This window comes from Nelumbo nucifera, chromosome 5, assembly GCF_055504915.1.
Source record: "Nelumbo nucifera cultivar China Antique chromosome 5, China Antique-T2T, whole genome shotgun sequence".
In the NCBI taxonomy this organism is placed as follows: Eukaryota; Viridiplantae; Streptophyta; class Magnoliopsida; order Proteales; family Nelumbonaceae; genus Nelumbo; species Nelumbo nucifera.
In genome coordinates, this window is record NC_142653.1 from 30,636,647 (window position 1) to 30,647,887 (window position 11,241).

General features: G+C 38.5%; 1 protein-coding gene across 2 annotated transcripts; it reads left to right on the top strand.

Moving 5' to 3' along the window:
* The first annotated feature begins 1,362 nt into the window (after positions 1-1,362).
* Positions 1,363-8,255, top strand: LOC104600038 (uncharacterized). Of its 2 annotated transcripts, none has more exons than XM_010262832.3 (7): positions 1,363-1,718; positions 1,925-2,030; positions 2,426-2,558; positions 2,681-2,784; positions 6,304-6,475; positions 6,585-6,725; positions 6,807-8,255. In XM_010262832.3, the coding sequence occupies exons 2-7, from the start codon at positions 1,981-1,983 to the stop codon at positions 7,839-7,841; spliced, it is 1,635 nt and encodes a 544-aa protein (XP_010261134.1). In that variant the 5' UTR covers positions 1,363-1,718; positions 1,925-1,980; the 3' UTR covers positions 7,842-8,255. The 2 variants fall into 2 exon arrangements, with proteins under 2 accessions (XP_010261134.1, XP_088743193.1); XM_088887067.1 differs by lacking the exon at positions 1,363-1,718 and adding an exon at positions 1,798-1,816.
* Positions 8,256-11,241: the final 2,986 nt, after the last annotated feature.

The following is an 11,241-nucleotide window of genomic DNA, read 5'->3' on the forward strand; positions in this document are numbered from 1 at the left end:
ACAAATGTTGGTTGAATGCATATATATGTGCGTGTATATATATAGACTTGTTCATGAATCAGGCCGGGCCGAGCTCGGGTCGAGTTTTTACTCTTCATAAACAGGATTTTGTTAGGCCCGAGCCCGAGCCTGGCCTGACCAACGGGCCTACAACATGGGCCCGAGCCCGAAGCCCAACCTAACAGATGAAAGGACTCACCACCGGTGACTGTGTTTTCCGGTGTTGAGTTTGCGTCTAAGAGAGAGACAAAGAGAGGACTCACCACCACCGTCGGTGCCTGTGTTCTTCGCCTCTCCAGTGCCTGAGTTCATGTATGAGATTCTGAGAGAGAAGAAGTGAGAAGAGGAACAAGAGAGAGAGAGAGAGAGGACTCACCGCCGCCGCTGGTGCCTGCGTTCATGTCTGAAATTTGAGAGAGAAGAGGTGAGAACTAAGAAGAGGAACGAGAGCGAGAGCGAGAGAGAGAGAGAGAGAGGACTTACGCCAGTCTGCCGGAGTTTACTGGTTGCACCAATGAGTGTTCGCTGGTTCTGTGTTTGCCTGAGAGTGTGAGGTTGTTAATCACTATGAAAACTGAGAAGAGGTTTGGCTAACTCGCTTAGACAAGAAAGAGATGAATGAGAAGAGGGGTAAAGATATTAGGATTTTTTATTTAACCTATAGGTCGGGCTGGACCGGGCTTTTTTAACAAATCCCGAGCCCGACTCGCAACATAGTCGGCTCAGGCTTTTAGGCTCAAGTGTGTGTTCAAGCCCGTCCAGGGGCCAGGCTACCCGGCCCAGGATTTTTGTATTTGTACTCCCTTTTGGTGACATAAACACTCAAATAACAACAAATCCAGCAAACTAGGGCATAGAATATCTTCAAATATTCGGGAGACCAGTCTCAAATATCTAACTCAACATCCCAATCAACCAAATAATTGTATAATTCAAATTAGTTTCTCTCTTTCTAATAGTGAAATAAAATGAACAAAAAGGTGTAGAAACTTTTTCATTATCTCTGTTCTAGTACTATATTAATTCAATTCGCCAAGGGAGAATAGCTTTAATTTACTATTGAAAATATACACATGCAACAACTTTCAACAACGATATAGTGTACGCAGGTCTAGAAGCTGAAATTCCTGCTTTCAAAAGAAGCTCCACATATAACCGTGTATTATTTAATAGAGCTAAAGTCAGCTTGAATAGATAGGCGCAGGTATCTTTCTATGTTATATTCAAAGAGTTGAGCTCTGCTCACGTCTGCCCATATAATATCGCACAGTCACATATGGAGAATATCTCATCACGGGATGAGTTTAGATCTGCGCTCCACAAAGTCCCACAGCACATCGCCTCCGTGTATTGAGAACATCTACCGATGATATGTCAGAGATGTGCTGTGAGACGTTGTGGGGCGCAGAGGTGAACTCTACGCCACGGGGTAGTGTGTTGTGACTTGTGAGTAGACGTGCGCAGGAGATCCGGAGGGAGAGACTCGAGCGGTAGACGATGACAGAGCAGTAACGACTAACGAACTGAGCACATCCACATCTTTTCCGGAGCCGCGTAATAACTAGATGCAATACAACATATTTGTGCGAGTGTGAACTACACCAAGCGGCGCAACGTATATTTGTCTGGTTACAGAAGGAAAAATCAAGGACGTGAAGATACTTGGAGCGTAAGAAAAGATTCTCGAGATAGGACGCTTTCCGAAGCTGAGGGAGCAGGTAGAGTGAGCTTCCTCTCGTTGTCTTCTTCCCTTTTTCCAATTCTCACTTGGTTCAATCTTAATTGTTAATTAATAGAAGTCTCCATTGATGAAAAGGTTTAGGAGACAGATCCTTTATAAATAGTTACTTAGAAATTGAACATCATATTCGCCGGCTGGTATCTCTCCCGCTTCTTATTGTTTATTTTTTCTGGTTTTTGCAAGGACGATTGTTGGATTCCGAAAGTTGAGTTTGAGTTTCTGGATCTTCGGTTGAAGTCATGTCCATGCTCGATGCTTTCTTCAATAAAGGTTTTAAAGGAGCGAAATGGTGCGTGTTTGTCCCAATTTGAGCCTTGAATTTCTCTACTTGTTCTGTTTCTACTGTTTCTATTGATAAACCTAGCTACTTGAATCACTCTATATCCATTGTTATGTAATCCACAATGTTGGTTTCCAGATTTTGTTTGATAGGCTCTTTCTTTTCTTTGTTGTCGACATTGATCTGCATTGGATCATGGAGTCAGAGATATAGACTATAATGGCTTAAAATACTCTTCTTAATTAATAATTACTAGATAACATTATCTGCATTGACGTTGATGAAATAAGATGATACTTGTTTCAGTTTCACTTTTACTTAATTTAGCTAAGTAGGTATTTGGTAATGACTTTCAGAGTGTTTATTTGGACCTTTGCAAATTTGATTTTTATTCATCGTTCCAGTAAAACCCTTCTGAAGCTGACAATTCCGCGCATAAAGTTGTTGCGAAACAGAAGAGAAGCTCAAATAAAGCAAATGCGGAAGGAAATTAGCAAACTACTGGAGACTGGACAAGAAGCAACAGCTCGCATACGTGTATGATGGCTTTCTCTCCTAAATTCAAGTTTGATAATCTTTCACTTGTCCACATATGGATACGTAATGGATGTTTTCTAGTTTCTTAATGTCATCATTTTGGGCTTATGCATTATTTTCAGGTGGAGCACATTATTCGTGATGAGAAAATGATAGCTGCACAGGAGATTATTGAACTATACTGTGAACTTATTGCTGTTCGTCTTCCAATTATTGAGGCACAGAGGTGTTTTCATAACTTCAGTATTTAGTTGCCAATATGACTTACCCTCCCGTGTACTGAAAGATTTAATGATGAAGGCATTTCATTTTTATGATTATATAATCAGTTCTGCACCTAATTTTGTTAGCTTGGTGAGTCATATGCATATTCAAAACAATTGCTATTTGTTGTTTATGATGATCAGAACCTACAGTTTAAATGCACCCTACCATTCGCTGCAGATTAACATGATTGAATGACTTCTAATCATCTGATGTATTTATTTTAAGGAGCTTTCTTAATAGTTGTAATAGAATAATTCTCTCCATCCAAATGAATACATAAACCTACAAAATGGGAAAAAAACACCAATTCTGTGTTAAGGCAATTCATTGACCCAAGTTATATCCATGTGGACCCTTCAATTGTCATGCCTGATCCTCTTAATATGAGCATGTCATAGCCCCCAACACTATCTCTACGGGGCCTTCTAGCCTCATACCCAAGTTTTTGCTTGTTTGAATTGGGAAATAACTTGTACTGACTTACGGAGTTCATGAGTTCTAAAGGGATAAGTGTTATCATCTTCATCTCATAGCACAGGAGGCAAACCATATATTCAAAAATAACCAGTCCATGAACAGCATATAAATGTCTATTCCAGGAAAAGCTATGGTTTTCTTGGATCTTCTGATAGAAGTGGAATGTTTTAAAAACCAGACCAGAGTAGACAACTGATTGGACCAGACCAGAATCTAGGATAACTTTGGTTAGCCTCACCAATTGAATTGATATAAAAATTAGACAGAACTGCCCAAGCTGTCTGACTTCTAGAAGTATATGTATACACACACATACAATAGGAAATTTGTTTTCCTTGTGATATTTGGCTTTAACTCAGAATACAAATAACAAACCTGAATAATTGATGCATATATGGGGATCACAAAAATTTAAAGCAACAGAACCAACCCCCTTTTGGAATGTGACTTGTCACTTTTTAGAAACTGTTTGCTCACCATGACCATTTTATGTACAAGCAAACTTTGTAAAATAACTTTTTTCTGTAAATCATTCATTTTTGTCCATTTTCTATGCTACTAAATGGATCCATAGAGGAAAAAAATTTCTCTAAAACCATTAACTTTTTTGTGTGTGAGGGAGAGAGAGAGAGAGAGGAGAGAGGAAAGAGGAGAGAGAGGAGAGAGGGAGGGAGGGAGAGGGAGATTAAAGCTAAGGGGGTTGGTGATTTAAAAGGCATGCCTTAGGCACACCTAGTCCCGGCCTGATGCACCTTGCACCTCATCCTAGTCATGCGCTTTTTCAAGCATGGGCCAGGGGCTCCACCTAGTCAGCTAATCTAGGCCTGATGCCTCAGCTGATGCGCCTTGCACCTCATCTGGGCCAGGGGCTCCACCCATGGACCCCAACCAAACTCCTTGAGGTAAGCCCAAACAAGTCCATGCAAGGGTCCTAAACGTGGGAACCACCATTTTCTACTAGTACTTCTCATCCTCCTAAATACAAGACATTCTTCATCAAATAATATTTTATTCCTAATCCTCAAATCACACATCTCTTTATATAAAAAAGCTATTACAGTATTACCCAACGTCAGCTATCTAGGGTCTTCATAGGGTTGGACTGTATTGTTGGAAGGGTTTAGAACCCATCATATGGATGGCCGAACCATGCTAAATAGCTGGGCGAAATTTCAAAAATTTTTCTAACCCTTGCGGGAACCGATTTCCCGGTGAATTTGAAAACTGAATTTTCCGGATCAATCTTGCACTGAACCGGACCAGATTTGAAACCAAATCAAAAAGGGAAATCATACCTGATACAAATACCACAAGCACAGATCCCAAGGTGGAAGTTCACGCCCAAATTAGTCCTAAAACCAACCTCCACTGAAGATGGCACAGTGTGTAGGTGAAGCCGGTTCAGCAACACTATTTTTAGCAAAACTGTGATCCAACTTGCTTGAATCGAATGAGGTAAGTGAGCCTGATTTTCTTAAAAACTAGAAGAAAAACTTATCAAAAATCAGTTCTTGAAAGCCTAGGTCGTGATGGGGTTTCTTGGGAGACAAAGGAGAATAGGAGAGAACAAGAGAGAGAGAAAGGTGTTTTAGTTTAGTTCACCATCTTCTTCTTTTATCTCCTTATGGAGCACTCTCCTAATTAAATTAGGAGATTATCCAAATCTGATTTGGATCTGGACTCTATTAAGAGATAAGTCTTATCCTCTTAAGCGAATAGGTGCTCCATACCCATTACCAAACCTAGATTTGACCCAGAGCACATGACAACTTCATGTGACAACTAACTTAATCTTATTAATTATGGGCCTAAGGCCCATCTACTTCAAAGGCTCACGATTCAAGGTATTGCATGGCCACTTTAGGCCTAATACTATATGGCGTGGAACCCCACAGTGATCTCACATAAGCCCACATGGGTTTGGCCCAACCTCTGAAAGAGGCTAGGCCAAATTCACTACTCAGGGTAGTGAACCCCTGACGCAATCAGCATTGGTCCAGTTTGGGCCCAACATTTACACCTAAAAATGATCCTTGGATTCAGCCACTCTATGAAGACCCAAAGATAATGGACTCATGTAAGACAAAGTCCATCAGGTAATCAGACCTGTAGTGGTCTCTTACACTTAACCTCTCAGCCCATAATGGTCAAAAACACTGCTTGACAGGGAATGACCTCTCCCCTGGCTGCAAGGTGTAGTGTCACACTCTTTGCTTGAATGGATCACAGGATTAAAACCTTTTGCAAACCTTTTCATAGCATAGTAATATATATAACATATAAATATATTTTACAAAACCATATTTCAAACACAAGTGAAATCCACCACCGGCAGTTTAGGTTTCCATAAGAGATAGTATAAACCCTAACAATTCACTTTGTCCGACAAAGGGACCGATCCTATCTCTATGATCACCCACTCAGGTGAATTCTTAGACTGCCCCAACATACCCAGGTATTTTACCCTTAATGGATCTCACTGGTTGGCATATCAAAGACAGTCCAGTCCAACAACTAGTGTAGTACCATAATCAAGTCTGGGGTTATGTGTAACTTTCCAGTTTTGCCCATCTATCTCCAAGGTCCAAGGCATAACTGGAAATTGGTCCAAGTTCAGTGCTTCTAATAAACACCCACTGGTTGTGCTTGGGGTCTAACCCTAGTAGCTGAGACAAGCTGCTCCAACTCCTTGGCAGCACACCAGTGTTAGCCTTATCAGGATAAACTCCCCAAGTTTATCCAATGGCTAAGAACGTTTTAAACTAACACGAGTCTCTTAAGTGTCCAGTTTAAGGTGTGTGGAGGAATGATAAGGTGCATTAGGAATATGGATTATACTGCAGTATTATATATAAGCTTACGAACCTAATTGAACCAGGTTGAATTGGGTTAGACCAAATCATCATTGGGTTCATCTTGGTTGTGTTTGTTACAAGGATATATATATATATATATATTCTAGAGTCGGATAGTCGTGATCTGATGCTGCCACAATGTTCAGGGAATGTCCTCTTGACTTGAAGGGAGCAATTTCCAGTGTGTGTTTTGCAGCACCTAGATGTGCTGACTTACCAGAACTACAACAGGTTCAGATGTTATTTGCTAACAAATATGGAAAGGAGTTTGTGTCAGCTGCAACTGAGCTCATGCCAGACTGTGGTGTTGATCGCAAGGTCACATCAATTTCCGTCCATCTTATAATGTAACTTGTAGGGGGATTTTCTTTTTTTTTTCTGTATATTGTTGCTTTTTTCTAATGGGCAGTATAGTATATTCTTGCAGTTAATTGAACTACTATCTGTTCGTGCTCCTCTTGCTGAAGCAAAATTGAAGTTGCTGAAAGAAATAGCAGAAGAGCATGAGTTGGATTGGGATCCAGCTGCCTCTGAAACTGAATTCTTCAAACCACACGAAGATCTTCTGGTAATTAAAATATTTCACTTATCCCTTTCTATATTAAGATTTTGTTTTTCTCTATTTAGCAAATTGCATGTCTTTTAACAGAATGGCCCAACCCAGCTTCTGAGTGGATCTAAATTGCCTATGCCTAAGGAGAAACATGACAATCCACTGTATTCAGCACCTGCTCAAGCACCTGACCAACAATCTGACTCTGATACAAGCTTTGCTACATTGGATCTTCCTGAAGTCCCTAAATTACCATTGGAACCAAGTATTGACACTGTAGCACCAAACATGGGTCTTCCTGTGAATGCTCATGAATTTAGAAAGAATTCTGAGGGTGATCTTGACATAAAAGAATATTCAGTGGGTGATCATGGACCAATAACATGCAGTTCTAATGAAAATCATGGCCCACATGTGGAACCTGAGGAAGTTGCGGTAGAACCATCAGTTGCTCCCCCAGTCAATGTCTCTGCTGGTACAGGTGAAGACAAACAATTCTTATCATTCATTGCTCCCCCTTCATTGTCCTCTGCTTCATTTTTGTCAAGAAAAAGCAAGCCAGCTCCATCCATTTTGGGGACAAAAAGTGAAGCCAATGTTGACCTGCAGGATGTCTTGGCTGCTGCTGAGGCTGCTGCAGAATCTGCAGAACATGCAGCAGTGGCAGCTCGCTCAGCAGCAAGCCTTGCACAGATTAGGATCACTGAATTCATCAAGAAAATTAATGAAGCCTATGAGGGCAATGATTTCACAAGTGAAGATGAAATCAACATAACGAGTCATTATCAATCGGATAGAATGGAGATATCAAAGCTGGATCATCAGCAGTCTTTTGGTGATACTGATGGCATTTCATATTCCTTGGACCTACTTCGAGAAAATGGATCCAATCAAAGTTCAGAAATTCAAAATTCCCCAACTTATGATGCACCTAGAGAGGAATTGGATGTACCTACTTCTGGTGACCGAGTTATTGAACACAAATCTATCCAGCACCAACCTCAGCCATTGCCATCAATGGATGATGACCCATATTTCTCATACCCAAACTTGTTTACTCCTCGTGAGCCAGACCTTGGATCTAATAATCTTTCTATGACAAGCAATTCAATAATAACTCCTGAATTTTGAGTACAAAAGGCAAAAGAAATGAATTTGGATAGGCTGACATTGAAGGTGACTCACAGCTGGTTGAAGGATGAGGAAAATGCAGCTTGGGCTCATATAGAAATGCTAAAAAAGATTAAATGGCTAACAAGAGATATGTTGATAAGAATTCAATGGATTCCTAGAGCAGCAAATGGTGTGGCTGATACTTTGGCTAAGCAAGGGGTAAATAGGGTTCAGCCTTTTTGGTGCTTAGTTGTAATTTTTGTAAGTTTGTGTAATGAGGAGAGGTAGGAATCTGTACTCTCCAAGAGTGGTTTCATTTTACATATATTTGTTCATTTTTAATAAAATATATTACTTATAAAAAACTAATTAACTTTGAGTACACTTATTTATGAATTAAGCCCAATAAATTTTGTTACAGATTTTCCATGTGTATCGTTATCTTTTTTTGTAAGTAATGGAGTGTGTAGATATCAAAGTTGAAGTTCTAATACTGGGAAAAAGGATGAAGTTTGTTAATAGTGTGTATGCTGAATTAGATCTGGCTTTATTGATGAAAATGTGAAAAGTGGCTATAACTTCAGGCGGTGAAGCCTGAAAGGGTATGCCTTTGTTTTATAGAGTGATAAATTGTATTTGGTTGTATTTCAGTTTTCTTTCAGCAAGGGTGTTGGAGGTTGCAAGAGTATATTTGTAATCAAGGTTCAAAATATTGATACGTATTGGGTCGTACCTCCCGATACGCCACTACAGTGAGTGTTCCGGGGTCTAACCTGGTTCAGTGGGTAGATGGACCTTAAACCAACCCCTCTGAACCAGTTTGAAAAAAAAAACTAAAAAAAAATATAAGCAAAGCTCGATATAGGCCGATACACCCCAACCGGTGTATCGGCATGTATCAATATTTTAAACCTTGTTTGTAATGTTGATGAACTTTTGAGACTTTGTATGTATTTATGATAGGAAGAGGAGCACATGTATAATTTTGATATAATTGGGTCCATTGCTTATTTAAGTTATTGGTAGATTAGGGTTGAGTGAGAATGGACATTTTGTTGCGACTTGCGAAATTGTAAAGAAGTCAACCATGTATATCTTACTCTCATAGTGGATGTTTTTCCCTCTCTTCCTATGGATGTAGTATACCAAGCTGAATCATGTTAAATCTTGATACTTTCTTCTTTCTATTTTCTTCTAGGTTTACTATTTTCTTTTTTGCTAGTTAACATGGTACCAGAGCAGATTTAGTATGGGAGTTAGTTAGGTGAATTAAGGTGGACCGATGGTTATGTTTTAACCATAAGTTACTATCCATGGCCTTTTATTGTTCATGTCTTGTTATGCAAGCTTGAACTTGGAAAGAATCTTTTAAGAATCCACTTTTATCATTTAATCACGTTTTTTGTCATTATTTCTGGAATTTTTATAGGCCTCTAAAGGGGTGATATTGTTTCTCATTAGTTCTATGGAAAATCAGGAAAAAGTAGTACTAGTATAAGATTTGGCTTTTTTTCAATTCTCTCACACTTTCTAGTTTTAGACTTGAGCTTTTAGAGTTCAAGTCATATTTTAGATGAGAAAGAAGACCAAAGGGTCATTTGTGCAAAGAAATCTAATCTGGTTAGTAAACTATTGTGTCTTTCTAGTCCTTATTTTTAACACTATTAAAGCCTTTTTGGGATTTCTTCTTTTCTTTTCTTTCTCGAAGGACTCCCTCTCCGACAAAATTTATATTTGTCAGAGAGGGAGTTGTTTGATTAATTGTCTTAAAGGTTGGTTGTGAGCCATTTGGTTAAATTTGGTGTTTTCTTTAAGAGTTCTAAAATTTTGCAAAGAATTATTATGGAAGTTGTACAACTTCTTTAGTCTATTTATGTTATCGACATTAGCATGTGATATTGGATTCCAAGGCAACTATTCAATGTTCAAGAAAATGTCTCAAAGGTGTAGAATTTATACAATTGTTCTTCATTGTTATGATCGGTATTTGGAATATTCTAATGAATTTTGGATTTATTATCATTAGTCGATATCTAGTTTGTTTAACTCATGTTTCTTCTACATGAAAGGCATTCGAAGAAATGCTTTAGCAATGATTCTTTATTATATTCCATTCTAAATCAATGTTGAGGAATCTAGTTGAGTTTTCTAACTGGTTTTCCATTGGACATTGATTTGGTTTATGGAGATCATAGTTGGCTTTCCACAAGTCAACTCTAATTTGGTAATTCTTCTTGAATTTCTCATTATTTAGTCGGTTGATATGGTTGGTTCTTTAGTCCGGTGATTGTGATTATCCTTTTGATAGCCAACTCCAATTCTTTGTCATAACATATGTTGGTTTTCCATTGGCTAACTTTGATTCTTTAACCCTGTTTGTGGAATTCGTAGTTAGCTCCATTGGCCAATTTTGATTAGGTAAATTTGTTGGCACTTCTAATTATCCAATTGTTTGACATGGTTTTTCAGTTTGGTGGTTGTGATTGGCTTTTTCAATGGTTAACTTCAATTCTTTAGTATGACATACGTTGCTTTTTCATTGTCTAGGTTCAGTTTGGTGATTACTAAATCATGGCTTGGTTTTACTCTTAACTTTTTTACACTAGCTCATATTATATTGTTACCACATATAGCTTTTTAAAAGCCAATTTTGGTTTCTAAGAAGCTACTTCAACATCCCAACTTTCATATTTGCTACTTCAACAATATATCAACTTTCATGGAGATTGTTTCAATATCCTTGCAAATTTAAGTTGTTTCTCAATCTTGAGTTTGAGAGGTGGAGTGATATATTGTACTTAGTTGTATTTGAGTTTTCTTTTAGGGAGGGTGTTAAAGATAATAAGGGTTTAAATCTGATGGAAGAGGGCCTATACATAATTTTGATATAATTGGGCATTTTGCTTTTTTAAGCTATTGGTTGCATGGATTAGGTTTGAATAACAAATTTTGTTTGAGATCATAGAGAGAGATCAGCCATGTATATCTTATTCTCATAATGGATATTTTTCTCTCTTCCTGGATGTAGGCTATAAAGCTGAACCATGTTAAATCTAAGTGCTTTCTACCAATGGACATGTTTAACTAATTTCAGTCTAACTTTTAACCGTTTTTTGGGTGCATTTACCAATACTATATCATCGAACTCCCTTATTTGAATTTCTCAAATATTCTGTTGGAGCTGCCTTGATGGTCAAAAGCTGTTGGAGACCACAGGTAAGTTTCACTTATGAAAATACCATTTGACCTCTGAAGAACTTCGTGAATGAAATAAAGTGCATTATAAAATCCGTCTAAAACTGAACTACGGATCCTAACGATTGAAACAAGGACTCTCTCCACCAGTAAAGAATTGCAGTATACTGTTCCATCACGTGAAAGGGAACAAACGTCCAGGGTGTTTAATTGGAATTTATGC